General features: G+C 36.3%; 1 protein-coding gene across 3 annotated transcripts in view; it reads left to right on the forward strand.

The window, feature by feature from the left end:
• Nucleotides 1–16,550, forward strand: part of KIF27 (kinesin family member 27) — an 88,487-nt gene that overhangs the window by 34,744 nt on the left and 37,193 nt on the right. For all 3 annotated transcript variants that reach the window (XM_012472134.2, XM_064361617.1, XM_064361616.1), the window contains exons 6-10: nt 975–1,144; nt 1,630–1,733; nt 3,667–3,822; nt 6,798–7,003; nt 10,683–10,880. In XM_012472134.2, coding sequence (XP_012327557.2) covers nt 975–1,144; nt 1,630–1,733; nt 3,667–3,822; nt 6,798–7,003; nt 10,683–10,880 — 834 coding nt within the window. The remainder of the gene's footprint in view (nt 1–974; nt 1,145–1,629; nt 1,734–3,666; nt 3,823–6,797; nt 7,004–10,682; nt 10,881–16,550) is intronic.

A 16,550-nucleotide genomic window follows, 5' to 3' on the forward strand; every position in this document is an offset into this window, starting at 1 on the left:
ATATAATTAGGTGACTGACAGCAGAAGCACAAAAACCAGACATAAGATGATTTTCAGAATCAGGTAGGATTTTTTTAGGAGAGAATACATGAGGGGCCTATTTGTCAAGTGATTAAATCCCAAACACTATATGATACTCATATTCTACTATATGTTACAATTTTAACAGCTTATAGTAATTTATATTGATAAATGGACTGTCTCCTCTTAAGATTTTATTACCTTTTGTGAGAATTCATCTCGAGGTTTGGTTACAGAGGTGATGAAAAGGGAAATATTTTGCAATAGAAACCAGAACAAAGGTATAAAGCCAATTTCTAATTTATTGTTGTTGTTTTCTAAAGTCATTTTTTTGAGAATTTAAAGTGCATTTCCAATGGAAAAATGTTATAATATAGAAAATTCCCAGGCTAGCCCGTACAATTTTACTTATGACATATATTAAATATTTTTTCTAGAGCCTTAGTTCAGCTATACCTAACCACCATGTATAAAAAATAAGTAGATACATGAAGGAGTGGAGATGGCTCTGGGTTTCTTCCTGTGGTGGGATTTGGATTGGAGAGGATGCAGACTTTTGGCAGCAGCACCACAGTTCTCCAGGTGTTCTGAACTGGGAAGATGGGGAAACGGGAACATTTTTTGGGCTGTGTCTGTGCTGTGTTTTAAGAGCTGGGATGTTTTCCATGCCTTCTTCTGGTTTCATTTTTGAATACTACTTTCCATAAGTGAAGATAGAAGAGTTGTCCAGAAGAGAAGATGCTGTGTATATTCTGAAAGAAGTATTTGTCTGTGAGGCACAACAGTATTGTTAAATTAATTTTGACCTTTGTTTGAGGGGAGCATTTTCCAGTGATTAGCTATTTTAAGAGTGTCTATTTAATAACCCTTTTAAAAGCATTTAGAGTAACAGGATACAATTAGACTTGTAAAATATCATTTTTTTTGTTGTTGGTGGGGGAATCACTTGCAAGGTCTACACAAGTCTGCCTGTGTACTCCCTGGATCGAGTATTTGCTGGATTTAGAAGACGAAGTCAGATGCTGTTGAGTCACATAGAAGAACAAGATGAAGTCCTCCATTGCCAATTTTCTGATAACAGTGATGGTGAAGAATCAGAAGGCCAAAAGAAATCTGGAACTAGGTATGTTAAATATACACTGATTTAATAAACATTTAGAATTATATGATGCAATAACTATAGAAGTGTAGGTTTTTTACACTGGAGTATATCTTTTCCGTTTAATATAAGAGTAGATAACTTTTGCTAAAAGTACTATCATCTAATATGTTATGAAAATAGTATTTGAATCCAAATCATCAGACTTATAATTGAAAAATAATTTTACTTTTGCTTTCAGAGCTTTTATAGTAATTAGATTCTAATTTTCAGAGGGAATTTTTTTTTTTAATTTCCTTATTCATCTGCCACGATTTCAACAAACATGACTTTTCTACTGGATTCAACATGGGGAGGCATCCTTGTATTTTGAGCAATAATAGTAGAATTCTGTTTATAAATGTAATTAATAATTTTTTAACATTGCTGTCACTTTTTTGGGGAAACTAATTTGAGGGAAGATTAGAAAATGCTAACAATAAGTTAACTTTCTGATTTTTTTTTTTTAGATGTAGAAGTCGTTCATGGATTCAGAAGCCAGACTCTGTTTGTTCCCTTGTTGAATTGAATGATACTCAGGATGAAACACAAAAGTCAAATTCGGAAAATGAAGGTACATAGATTTTCGTAAATAATTTAGACCTAATGGTTATAAGATATTTACCTTTTTCCTCAGTTGATAATTAAGAAACATCCAGGAATTCTCAAAGACCAGAACTAGGTACAAATGCGTTCCTGGTTGGTAGAACTTCTTTTATGTTCTCTGTTTTAACCTCTTTCACTTTTTTTACTCCTTAATAAAAAAGATTTTCTGTCAGTTAATTATGGCTAGAGATATAGGCTAACTCCCTTAGAATAAGGATTTTTATATTCAGACCTGAATTGATATGCTTTGTACTCCTGATGACTTTAAAATACAGTGTAAGTAATTGTAGTAGGTGTCTGCTCCTTCACTAACATCAGTGATGTATTTGGCATTAGAGTCCAGTTAGTATACTGGGTGCTGGTAATGTTTTCGTACACAACTGCTAAGAATCTTTATGCATCAGTTACAGCATCAAAAACATTTATGAGCCAGGCATAGTAGCTCATGCCGGTAATCCTAGTGCTTTGAGAGGCTGAAGTGGGAGAATTGCTTGAGGCCAGGAGTTTGAGACCAGCCTGAGCAACATAGTGAGATCTTCTCTCTACAGAAAATGAGCCAAACATGGTGGTGCATACCTATAGTCCCAGCTACTCAGGAGGGAGGCTGAGGTGGGAGAATCACTTGAGCCCAAAAGTTTGAGGCTGCAGTGAGCTGAGATCACACCACTGTACTCTAGTCTGGGTGACAGAGCAAGACCCTTCTCAAAAAAAACAAACAAAAACAACAAAAAAGAAAACTACTACTACCCTATAGTTCTCAAAACATTTTTGTTTATTTATTTATTTATTTTTTAGACAGAGTCTTGCTCCGTCACCCAGGCTGGAGTGCAATGGTGCAGTGTCGGCTCACTGCAACCTCTACCTCCCGAGTTCAAGTGATTCTCCTGCCTCAGCCTCCCGAATAGCTGGGACTACAGGTGCATGCCACCACATCCAGATAATTTTTGCATTTTTAGTAGAGACGGGGTTTTACTATGTTGGCCAGGCTGGTCTCAAACTTCTGACCTTGTGATCTGCATGCCTCAGCCTCCCAAAGTGCTGGGATTATGGGTGTGAGCCACTGCGCCCAGCCAGCAGTAGTAGATTTTAACTCATCTCTCTTGGCCAATGTGTGGTTGACTCACAAAAAATAAGGGAATAGTGAATATAAATAACATGATAAGTGCTACACTTTGAAAATATAGAGCATCTCTTTAAGAACTTATACATGGCTTAATGAGCCAAAAATTTTAGTATAATGAAAATAAATTTCAAAATGTAAAAATGATAAAGGTAAGTGCTACTCAGGCAGCCATGCTTGAGCTGTTTCTTACTGCTCTGCAACCAGGGAAAAAACTTATGTCAGAATGTAAATGAGCTTACACTAGTTCCTTCCGTAAGAAAGTCTGGCTGTGAAAAAAATGTCACCTGAACTAAAGCAGTGTGCTTAGTGATATAGTTCATGTACATTCTGGTGCAGGATAGTAACAAACAGTGCTAGACCACATGCTGAGTAGCCTTGTATAGACTGCATTCTCCTATTACAATAAAAGTAGAAGTTAATAGGAAACAAATTAATCCCTCCATCTGGAAATTTTATACCTATCTCAAATAACTCAAGTTAAAGGCAATGAAAAATTGTATGTCTGAACCTGTGGGATATTATGAAATAATATATACATATATATTAATTTGTAAGAAAATGAAAACTCTTACTGTAAGCTGGAATGCTAGAGTCCCAATTGCTGTGTACTTTTTCCTTTCCTATCTTTTTGTCTCTTCAACTGCCACCTCTAAATTGCCTTTGTGTCTGCTTTTCTTAACTCTACTTCTGTTGAATGTTTTACCAGCAGATAGTTTTATTTCTCCGTTTTGGTGGTTTTTTTGTTTTGTTTTGTTTTGTTTTGTTTTTTTGTTTTAAGATATAAAGATTGAATGTCTCCAGGAGAGTCAAGAATTGAATCTGCAAAAATTAAAGAATTCAGAACGCATACTTACTGAAGCTAAACAAAAAATGAGAGAACTTACAATTAACATCAAGATGAAGGAAGATTTGATTAAAGAATTAATAAAAACAGGTAATAGTATCTTGTGAACCAGGTTATATGAGAAAGAAAACTTCTAAAATTGTTTCTGATGTGGTAACATTTACTTTAGTTTTTGAAGCTCAGGTCTATCCACTTAGCTTGGATTGGTGTAACAAGGTGAGTTTTTAGGCCAATATGTTGAGGTTATTTATCAAAATAATTTTTTTATTTGGGGATTACACCTCTGAATTGTTCTAACCGGTGTGAACTCTGCATTGTGCTGAAATTCTGTGGCACTTACGAGTTCCTTTTTCTTTTCTTTTCTTTTTTTTTTTTTTTTACATTTTTTAAGAAGCATCCTCTGCTTAGCGACTTCCCCAAGGCTTTTTTTTTTTCTCATTCCTAGTGACATATGTGCTATGCATCATCCTAGCTCCAGTTACCCAGGTGTTTAAATAAGTTTGACCATGCTGCTTCCTCACAGGCAGGATCAAACCCCACTTGACCCCTTAGGAGTATCTAGGAGCTGATCTAGAATGGCTTCTCCATTCCCAAGATTTCAGGGTACTGCCTGTGGAATTTGAGGATATTTGCCCACTACAGTGAATTGCTTTCTTTCAGAAAGGTTATCTTACCATGGATCTCATTAAACAAACATGTTTTTATAGCCTGGTATACCTAACATGGTTGCTTTAAAATAGAGGACACCAGAGCTTACACACAGAAGGTCCTTTCTTGCTCATTACCAAGGGCAATTTGGAGCTTTCCTAAATTAAATCCTCAGAGATGGTGACTTGTGAAAGCGTCAGTGAGTGTTTACTTTTTAATGCCCTCTCACTGAAGACTTCTCTTGAATAGCAGCTACTTCTGCCAACTAACAATAACAGGACATCTATATTATATTTTATCAATTCTGATACACTGCAAAAAAATTTATAAAAACTACAGGTACATATTGTGTATTGTGGCATATGCCTGTAGTCCCAGCTACTTGGGAAGCTGAGGTAGGAGGATTTGTTGAGCCCTGGAGGTCAAGGCTGCGGTGAGTCATGATTGCACCACTGCACTCTAGCCTAAATGATAGAGCTAGACCCTGTCTGGAAAAAATAAACAAACATGTAATTGGCACTGTTTTTTTTTTTTTTTTGAGATGGAGTTTTGCTCTTGTCATCCAGGCTGATGTGCAATGGCGTGATCTCAGCTCACTGCAACCTCTGCCTCCTGAGTTCAAGTGATTCTCCTGCCTCAGCCTCCCAAATAGCTGGGATTACAGGTGCCCGCCACCATGCCCAGCTAATTTTTGTATTTTTAGGAGAGATGGGGTTTTGCCATGTTGGCCAGGCTGGTCTTGAACTCCTGACCTCAGGTGATCCACCTGCCTCAGCCTCCCATAGTGCTGGGATTACAGGCGTGAGCCACTGTGCCTGGCCAGGCACTGTATTTTTTGTAGTGGCTCATAAAATGTTAGTGTGTTGAACAATTAGTGAATAGTCCAAAATGATTTGTTTAAATATAGTAGTTGTATATATTTTAAAAGTAGTCAAATAGAGAGTAGAGTCAGAGGGCGGCTCACAATGCATTTAGTTAAATAACTTTTATTTTAAAATGATGAGCATTTTTGGATAGCAGGTATAACCAGCTATATAAATAGTATAATAGGCTGGACACGGTGGTTCACGCCTGTAATCCCAATACTTTGGGAGCCTGAGGTGGGTAGATCACTTGAGTTCAGGACTTTGAGACTAGTCTGGCCAACACAGTGAAACCCCGTTTCTACTGAAAATACAAAAATTAGCCGGGCATGGTGGCATGTGCCTGGAATCCCAGCTACTCAGGAGGCTGAGGCAGGAGAATTGCTGCAACCCAGGAGGCAGAGGTGGCAGTGAGCTATTACACCACTGCACTCTAGCCTGGGTGACAGAGCGAGACTCTGTCTCAAATAAATAAATAAATACATAGTATAATAAACTGTCTCTGGTGATTATTCATCAGCATCCCCCGAGCTTTAGACTCCTATTTTTTATTGCCACGAGTTTTCCAGTCTAGTTCAGGGATAGTTGCCTATTCAGAGCAAATCAAAACCAAACTTTTAGGGTTAGTAGCTGGACTTAGAATGAAAAGAGATGTAGAAATATCTATAGTATATTTTTTCTGTTCTATATATTAATAAGAAAACAATTTAAAAGGAATTAATCTCAAATAAGTTCAGTGCAGTGAAAAAGGAGAATCAGCTTTGTATGAAAAGATTTCTTAAGAGACATAACAATCAGATGTATTGTGGACCTTGTTTAGATCCTAATTAAAATAAACCAATTGTGAAAGACATTTTGAGGCAATTAGGAAAGTCTGACTATGGACTGGTTGGTATTAATATTGTTAGTGTGATAATGACTTTTTGGTTATGTCCATATTTTATATAAATGCTTATTGCAGTATGTATAAGTAAAAATAGGAATTTAACAAAATGAAGTATGTATGGTGAGATGATACATTTGGGATTGCTTTATAATAGTTAAGCAAAGTAAAACAAAAGGCATATTAAGCAGCTATGACAAAATCTTGATAACTTTCAAATCTGGGTGATGGGGGTTCATTTTATTATTTCTTTTGTTATGTTTAAAATTTTTTAATAGTAATTTTAAAAAGGAATTCAAGGAGACAGATCACTGGTAGCGGGAGGCTAGAGTATACTAAGCAAGAGGACAGTCACTCCAAATATCCTTCTTAACTGAGTTTGATACCAGCAAAGCTCAATTACAAATTCAGAGGACCAGAAATGTCACTCTAAAATGCAAAAGATTAAAAGTGAGCCTGAGTGGCAGCAGATAGGAACAATCATTAAGGAACTAATTATTAAGAGACCTGGTGGCAAGCTGTGTTTGATGGGGGTGGGTGGGGACAACTTGGTTTTTAATGCTATATCTTAAATAGTATCACTGCCTAGCTGGATTTTAGAGTATTTTAATGTTTTTGATGTTTAACTTCTTTTTACATAATTTATACTAATAATAATTATTATGGTTAAGGTAACGATGCCAAGTCTGTAAGCAAGCAGTATTCTTTGAAAGTAACAAAACTGGAGCATGATGCAGAACAGGCAAAAGTCGAACTCTTTGAAACACAAAAACAGCTACAGGAGCTGGAAAACAAAGATCTTTCTGATGTTGCAATGAAGGTAAAATTACAGAAAGAGTTCCGTAAAAAGATGGATGCTGCAAAGCTGAGAGTTCAGGTAATTTAAAAAATGTAATTGAGAAAACTTATTTAAGCATTCCTGCTTTTGAGGATTCTTGTACTGAATTAGGAAAGAAGTGGAATTCAGTTTATAGCAGCAAGAGAAACAGGGTATCAATTTGTATTTTGTAGAGTGCTGGTCGATTTACCTATTTTAAAATATGGGTTGTATATTTCTTCATTCAAGAAATATGTATTCTTTCAATCTTCATATCAGAAAACCACATGGTAAGAAATAAATATAACCACAAAACAGTGTTTTTTTCTGAAGGACAAAGGATTAAATAATGGTTAAATAATACATATAAAACAGGTGGTACCTATATGATACTTTGTAGACACTCAACAAATGGGAACAATTTTGAGATACGGTTTTCTGAAACCATAACTGATTGGCTTAAGAAGAGTTAATAACTTTGTGTACTGCAACTTATGCTTAACTTCCTAATGCCTGGTTTTAGCTTTAACTTTAGAAATAGTTACAGTTAAAAAATTCTATTCTATGAGAAATATTCTATCACATAGAGATTTTGTGTGATGAAGCCATTTACAGGTGCTTTGGAGATAGTCACAGTGCTTTGTTAGTCTGATCATAATGAACTTTCTAGGATGCCTTCTCTATTTCTTTACCCCTCATGATCTCACGATCTACTGCTTTAGTGCTATAGAAACATTTTTATATTGTTTCCGTTATAGGTAGAGTTGTAATTAACCTATTCACAACATTATTATTATTTTTGAAATATGCCACAGTTATTTGCTTTCAACAAAATAGGTATTTGCGATATACCTCTTGTGTGCCTGGTCCTAATCTAGGTAAGAAGGCAGAGGTGAACGGGCCAGAAAAGTCCCTCCTGGAGTTTCTTACGCCACCTCAAACATCTGGATATTTCCACTAAAAGTTATTACCTAAATAGCTTCTCAAGTCAATCCCAAATTAAAATAATATGACTTGAATATTTGAATTGCTTAAAGGAGGACATAGGGTGGTTATCTATGTCACACCTTCCATTTTCCTTCAGAATACATATTTTCACTTTGGAATTCACCTCTGAAAGTGTTGGGATGAATTCTTTTTCACTTCTTAATCCTTTAAATTAGGGCTGTGATGTTTAACAAAGTACTCATTGTAACAAAACATTAGTAGAATATAATGATTAAGATTTTTCCTTGTGTTTATTGTGAAATTTTATTTATAATTTAATAGGTTTGTATTCTAGCTTCAGTTCTTATTATAATTCTTATTCTCAACATTGAAAACCAAAATTATTATTTTTCTAGGGATGTTACTTATCATATACATCTATAGTTTAAGCCTTGTTTATGAATTCAGCAGAGGTTATTTTTGTATTTCCTATGTCTCACACAACTAAAATGGGAGAGATTAAAAGATTAAAGATTATTAATAGGATTTGCGAATTATTATGTCTTTCCATGTTTTCTATGCTTCCTGCTGTATATATCCTTTTCTGCTAAGAGTACTGATAAGGAAAGGAAAAGAAAGGTGTAGAACTTAACCTCAAAAGAAACATCTGATACAGCAGAGGACAGAAACAAGACATAGTTTTAGAAATTTTGTAACTTTGACATATCCATGCACTACTGATGGGGATAGGATGATAAGGAGGATGAGGAGGACAGTAGTTACCATTTGTTGAGGGCCTATACATACCAAATGGTTTATATACATTATTTAATCCTTTGAAGTGGGCATTTTTAGCCATTTTACAAATGTGGAAACAAAGGTTTAGAAAGGTAAAATAACCCAGTCAGAGTCCCATAGTGGTGATGACAGTACCAGTTTTCAGTGCTCTAACATAACATGGTTTTTTGTTTTTGTTTTTGGTTTTTGGTTTTTTTTTGAGACAGAGTCTTGCCCTGTTGCCCAGGCTGGACACTGCAACCTCCACCCTTCACCTCCCAGGCTCAAGTGATCCTCTTGCCTCAGGCTCCCAAATAGCTGGGATTACAGGTGCCCGCCACCACACCTGCAAATTTTTGTATTTTTAGTAGAGATGGGGTTTCACCATGTTGGTCAGGCTGGTCTTGAACTCCTGACCTCAAGTGATCCGCCCGTCTTGGCCTCCCAAAGTGCTGGAATTACAGGTGTGAGTCACTGCACCCAGCCATATCATGCTGTTTTAAAATGCTGAAATACTAGTATTTTTATTGGTAGAATACAGTTATTTCCATTTTTAAAACAAAAAAATTTTAAATTAGAAACTTCTAAAACCTATATTTTTAATGTCTTTAGGTATATGTAGAGCATTATATGCTGCATTAATAGTTGAATGCTGATGCACTTTTAAACAACTATGGAATAAGTGCAAAAGACAGTGGGAACAGTATCTCACTCTTAAGTAAGATTTTCAGGATGTACACTGATATTTTTAATATTATGTGAAAAAGACACTAAAATACTGGTATCATAATTTTTGCTGCAGTATTGTAATTATTGTCAATTGTAAGTGGCAAAGCCAGTGTCCAGATTTAAGTATTAGAAAGTGCAAAGGCTTGTGGCCTCCAAGCCAGTGGTACCCAAAGTAGTCCATCTGCAGATTGTTCTTGTTCTGTGATGAGATGAAGGTCAATCATTGCACAGCTTCCTACATCAAAAAAGTCTTGCATGAAAACATCAACTGAATCTAATAGTATGCTGAGGGGTGCAAATTGACAACAGTGTCTGTAAACTAGCACTGGTCTACAGATCACATTTTGAGTAGCACTGCTGTAAATTGCAGTGCCTCTTGGATACTTGATTTAGTTAAAATAAAACTTGCTTATGCTAACACTTTATTGCTAAAATAAAGGAAATAATTGTGGTCTGCATAATTTATGAATGACATCTCCTTAACTTTTTTATGCCACCTAATTGGCACTTAGTGCAATGCTAATAACATAATACAAGTCTAACTTTGGTCAGGACTAAATTGTAACACAAGTATTTTATATTAGTGGTGTGAACACTTTGAAACCCTAATGCTATCTATACATAATTTTAGTTAGATGAGAAGGAATTTAAGATAAATGTTAAAACAGTAATTATAATGGTCACTCTCAGGGAAAATATTATCAGCTCTGATCATCTTAACTCAGGGATTAATGATTTCAGCTATAGCTGTAGCTATAAAGACAAGAGCACAGTGGAATGCTGTGCCCCCACACGGAACAAATCTATGTGAAAAGACCTCTGAGATAACTAGGGAAAAAGGGAGATAGTAGTCTATATAGAATATATATGAAGCTGTTTGCATGCATATGCATACATTTTTTTCTGGAAGAATATTTAAGAAATTGGTGATTTTGTGTTGGGAAGCAGGACAGGTAAATTAGAGGTGTATGATAAGAGTGACTTAAAATATAAATTCAGTTTTATGCTGTTTTAACTAATTTTTAAATTAAAATGCTTATTAATAAAAAGTAAATCATCCATTTTATTTTGTTTGTTGTCCGCATCAGGAAGTCTCATCATTCTTTATATTTTTACATTTGTGATGAAAGTGGTGATGGTTTCCCTAATTGCAAAAATGCAAATGTAGGAGAGTTTATGAACCTGTCAAAAATAAATGAAAATCTAGGGAAAATTTCTTCTTTTATCATTAAATGGAAAGATTAAGTTTAGTTGGGGAATGTGAGAGATTCAGTTTTTCATTTTGAAATATTCCGTATGATTTCAGGTCTTACAGAGGAAGAAACAAGATAGTAAGAAATTGGCATCACTGTCAATCCAAAATGAGAAACGTGCTAATGAACTAGAGCAGAATGTAGATCACATGAAGTATCAAAAGGTACAGCTACAAAGAAAACTTGGAGAAGAAAATGAAAAAAGGAAGCAACTGGATGCAGTAATTAAGCGGGACCAACAAAAAATCAAAGTAATATTGTCATACATTCCTGCTAAGTATAATATGAAATGTTAAATGGCTCAGAGCTAATGAAGCCATAGTCTTAATTCAGTTGGCTTGTGAAATATCTATCCTTGACCTGCCCTTCACTGCTGTCCTTATTCACTTTAAAGCTTTGTTCATCTACATAGTAAAACCTATTTATTGAATTCTGAGTACTGTCTTGAAGGCTTTGACTTCACAAAAGAAGGTACAATGATAATTTCTCTTAGTAGGATCTTAACTGTAGGCTGTCAAAAACATACATTTATAAAGCCAACTTTGTAAATAATACCTACCATTTGAATAGGATTTTCTGTTTTCAAAGTGCTTTGACATGCATTGTCCATGTGGCTACATAGAAAAAGTACCAGGTAAAGTGGTACCATTTCTTTCACAGCAGAAAAATGATTAGACCTGTATGTACAGCAGTTCTAGAATAGATTGGGCTGGGGAGGAACTTAGTGGTGTCAACCTGGGCTCTTGGACTAGGCTATCATGGGTTCAAATCCTAGCTCTCTTGGTTGCTGGGTGAGAGATTTATTGAAAAAATAAATTTTCTCAAATTTCTCAAAAATTTTACCCTCTCTGTTTATTCTTATTGAAAATGGCTTTAATCATACTTGTCTCACAGAGCTTTTTTGAAAAAGATGATGATGATCATAATAACAGACATTTATCTAGTACTGTATGCTAGGCTCTGTTTCATTGAAATGTTAAGCTGAACCCAAGGCAAGGGACATAATTGGAGATGTCCTAGTTTTTGTTTTTTTTTTTGAGACAGTCTTGCTGTGTCACCCAGGCTGGAGTGCAGTGGCACTATCTTGGCTCACTACAACCTCCACCTCCCGGGTTCAAGCAATTCTCCTGCCTCAGCCTCCTGAGTAGCTGGGATTACAGGCGAGCACCACCATGCCTGGCTAATTTTTGTATTTTTAGTAGAGACAGGGTTTCACCATGTTGGTCAGGCTAGTCTCGAACTCCTGACCTCGTGATCCACCTGCATCAGCCTCCCAAAGTGCTGGGATTAAAGGCATGAGCCCCTGCGCCTGGCCACTAAGGTTTTACTTTTTTTGAGCAGTTTTAGGTTCACAGCAAAATTGAAAGGAAAGTACAGAGATATGCCATATACGCCCTGTCCCTGAACATATTTAGCCTCTCCCATTATCAGTATGCCTCAGATTTCCTAGACTTTTAACAATAAACATAACCTATTTTCCAACCTTAAAAAATATCACAGAATTCAGCAATGGAAGGGAACTTAAAGAACATTTAAACTAAGTTACTCATTCTATTTTTTTAACAGTCTTTATTGAGATATAATTCATATAATACCATATAATTCACTCATTTAAACTATACAACTCAGTGGGTTAGACATTCATTTTTTTTATATTATTCATTTTTAAGTTGTGGTAAATTATATATAACATAAAATTTACCATTTTAACTATTTTAAGTGTATAATTCAGTGCCATTAATTACATTCACAATCTTGTGCAACCATCACCACTATTTCCAAAACATTTTCATCACCCCAAACAGACACTCTTTAACTATTAAGCAATAGCTCCTCATTTTCCCCTTACCCCAGCCCCTGGTAATCTCTTACCTACTTTGTCTATGAATTTGCTAATTCTAGATACTTCATATAAGTAGGATCATATATTTTACCTTCTGTGTCTGGCTTATTTCACTTAGCATATTTTCAAGGTTCATCCACAATGCAGCATGTACAAGAACTTCATTCCGTTTTATTGCCAAATAATATTCCATTGTATGGCTATGCCACAGTTTCTTTATCCATTCATCCATCAATGGTCACTTGAGTTGTCCATTTTAATTTTGTTGAAGTCTGATTTTAATCTTTTTTTCTTTTGTTGTTTGTACTTTTTGGTGTCATGTCTAAAGATCCATTGCCTAAATCCAAGGTCATGAAGTTCACCCCTATGTTTTCTGCTAAGAGTTTTATGGTTTTTGCTTTTATATTTAGGTCATTGGTCTATTTGGGGGTCAGTTTTTGTATATGGTGTGAAGTAGTGGGTTCAGATTTATTCTTTTGCATGTAGAACTCTAGTTGTACTAGTACCATCTGTTGAAAAGACTGTTCTTTGCTCCATTGAATGGACTTGGCACCCTTATAAAAAATCAGTTGGAGGGGGAAATAGGGAGATGCTGATGAGGGAAACAGAGATGTTGGTCAAAGGGTACAAAGTTGTAATTATGTAGAATAAATAAGTCTAGAGACTATAATGTACAGCATGATGACTATTGTATAGTGGAAATTTGCTAAGAGAGTGGATTTCAGGTGCTCTTACCACATAAAAGCAAAATGCTAACTATGTGAAGAGATAAATATGTTAGCTTGACTATCGTAATCATTTCACTATGTTTATCAAAACATCATGTTGTACACCTTACATATGTACAATTTTGTTTTTTTGAGACAGGGTCTCACTCTGTCACCCAGGCTGAAGTGCAGTGGCATGATCATAGCCCACAGCAGCCTCCAATTCCTGGGCTCAAGCAGTCCCCCTACCTTAGCCTTCTAAGTAGCTGGGACTACAGACACTTGCCACCACACCTGGCTAATTTCAATTCCTACTTTTTGTAGACAGTGTCTTGCTATATTTCCCAGGCTGGTCTTGAACTCCTGGCTTCAAGTGACCCTCTGGTCTTGGCCTCTCAAAGTGTTGGGATTACAGGCATGAGCCACCATGCTCGGCCTCAATTTTTATTTTAAAAAAATCAACTTGCCATAGATGCATGGTTACTAAACCCGCAATTCTGTTCCATAGGTCTATATGTCTATCCTTATGCCAGTATCACACTATTTTGATTACTGTAGCTTTGTATTGAGTCTTGAAATGGGAAAGTAAGTCCTCCCACCTTGCTCTCTTTTTCAAGATGATGGCTATTCAGGGCCCCTACAATTTTCCATGTGATTTTGAGGATGGGCTTTTCCATTTCTACAAAAAAGGCTATTGAAATTTTGATAGAGATTGTTGAATGTCTAGATTGCTCTGAGTAGTACCCACATCTTGACAATACTAAATTTTCTTATCCACAAGCATTGGAAGTCTTTCCATTTGTTTGGGTCTTAATTTCTTTCAGCAATGTCTTATAATTTTTAGTATACTAGTAGTATTTTACCTTTTTACTTAAACTTGTTCCTAGATATCCTTTTAGACACTATTATAGATGGAATTGCTATTTAAATTTCCTTGACACTATAAGACAACCCAGTGAAGAGTATTGAGTTTAACTGTAGCCATGGAAAAGTATTCTATAGTCACCTAGGATGAAGTATAGAAGATAAGAGGACAAAAATCAGAGCTATGAGGAACTCTTGTATTTAAAAGAACTGGTAATAATAATGATATTCATAATAATAATAATAGTAATTATAGCAATAGTTAACATTTATTGGTATCTGTATTCAAGCAATACTGTGCTAAGCATGTATGTGTCATCTTTTATCCTTTTATTTTCAACTTTTCTTCTGGATTTGTCTTTAAACATCTTAGATGTTTTTCATCCTGAAATTATCCTCCTTCAACCTTTTTACCCCTCCCTTTCTTACCTCCCCTTTGTAATCGAACTTGGAAAAGTTGACTGCATTTGTTTCTGTTACTTCTGCTTTCATTCATTCACTTATCCTCTCCAGCTGGCTTCTGACTCTGTCATTCACTTCACAACTCTTGAGAAGTTCACTGGTGCTCTCTCTGTCACTAATATCCTAGTTTAACACTGTGCATCCAGCACAGTTCAGCACTCCCTCCATCTTGAAGTATTTTCCCCTTGCCTTTGTGACATTATACTTCCCTTGTTTTTTCCTCTCTTTTTGATTGCTTGTTCTCTGTTTTGGCTAGCTCATTCCACTCCACCAGTCCTTTTAAATATGGGAGTTCCTCATGGCTCTGGTCTCTGCCCTCCCTCTTATCTTCTATACTCCATCCTAGGTGAGTGTAGGATACTTTTTCATGGCTGCAATTAAACTGAAAATTCCCACATTTAATGCTTAATCCCAGATCTGTTCTTTGAGCACCAACGTCTTCATTAGGTTGTCTTTTAGATGAATTCATGGTTTTCCTTACTTATCTTTTCATGATTCCCTACTCCCTGCTCCCTTCATGGGAGGAAAAAATGTAGTTCTCCAATGTGCCTTACATGATATATCAGTTGGGTGAGCTGGAAATTTAGGCATCATCATTGGCTCTTGCCTCTTTCTTATCATGCATATCCAATGAACCACTGAAGCCTTTAGAGTATTATCTTTAAAATACCAAGAATCTGTCCAATTTTCATTTCTGCTGCCACCAACATAGTCTGTTTTGTTTTAGCTCTTCTTCCCATGCGAAGATCAGGCCTGCTTGTTCAGTGTTGTGGTCCTTGGGTTTTAGCCCCTCATCTCTTATAGGTCATGGCTTAAACCAGAAAGACATAGCACTCTCTAAATCCATGTTTAGAGGAAAGAAAAAAACTCTCTTCTTCAAAGAGTAGAAATCTGCTGAAATGCAACTCTGCCTATAACTCTAATTTTTTACCTTCTTATCTAGGGCACTTTTTTTTTTAATTGCATTTTAGGTTTTGGGGTACATGTGAAAAACATGCAAGGTTGTTACATAGGTGCATCTGTGGCAGTGTGATTTGCTGCCTTCCTCCCCTTCACCTATATCTGGCATTTCTCCCCATGCTATCTCTCCCCAACTCCCCCCCCGCTGTCCCCCCCACTGCCCCCCAACAGACCCCAGTGTGTAGTGCTCCCCTCCCTGTGTCCATGTGTTCCCATTGTTCAATACCTGTCTATAAGTGAGAACATGCGATGTTTGATTTTGTGTTCTTGTGTCAGTTTGCTGAGAATGATGGTTTCCAGGTTCATCCATGTCCCTACAAAGGACGCGAACTCATCGTTTTTGATGGCTGCATAATATTCCATGGTGTATATGTGCCACATTTTTCCTGTCCAGTCTATCATCGATGGGCATTTGGGTTGGTTCCAGGTCTTTGCTATTGTAAACTGTGCTGCAATGAACATTCGTGTGCATGTGTCCTTATAGTAGAATGATTTATAATCCTTTGGATATATACCCAGTAATGGGATTACTGGGTCAAATGGAATTTCTATTTCTAGGTCCTTGAGGAATCGCCACACTGTCTTCCACAATGGTTGAACTAATTTATACTCCCACCAACAGTGTAAAAGTGTTCCTATTTCTCCACAACCTCTCCAGCATCTATTGTCTCCAGATTTTTTAATTATCGCCATTCTAACTGGCGTGAGATGGTTTCTCAATGTAGTTTTGATTTGCATTTCTCTAATGACCAGTGATGATGAGCATTTTTTCATATGCTTGTTGGCCTCATGTATGTCTTCTTTTGTAAAGTATCTGTTCATATCCTTTGCCCATTTTTGAATGGGCTTGTTTGTTTTTTTCTTGTAAATCTGTTTTAGTTCGTTGTAAATTCTGGATATCAGCCCTTTGTCAGACGGGTAGGCTGCAAAAATTTTTTCCCATTCTGTTGGTTGCCGATTCACTCTATTGACTGTTTCTTTCACCGTGCAGAAGCTGTGGGGTTTGATTAGGTCCCATTTGTCTATTTTGGCTTTTGTTGCCAATGCTTTTGGTGTTTTGGTCATAAAGTCCTTGCCTACGCCTA

The sequence above is a fragment of the Aotus nancymaae genome, unplaced genomic scaffold, assembly GCF_030222135.1.
Source record: "Aotus nancymaae isolate 86718 unplaced genomic scaffold, 86718_ANA_hifiasm-v0.15.2.pri h1tg000041l, whole genome shotgun sequence".
In the NCBI taxonomy this organism is placed as follows: Eukaryota; Metazoa; Chordata; class Mammalia; order Primates; family Aotidae; genus Aotus; species Aotus nancymaae.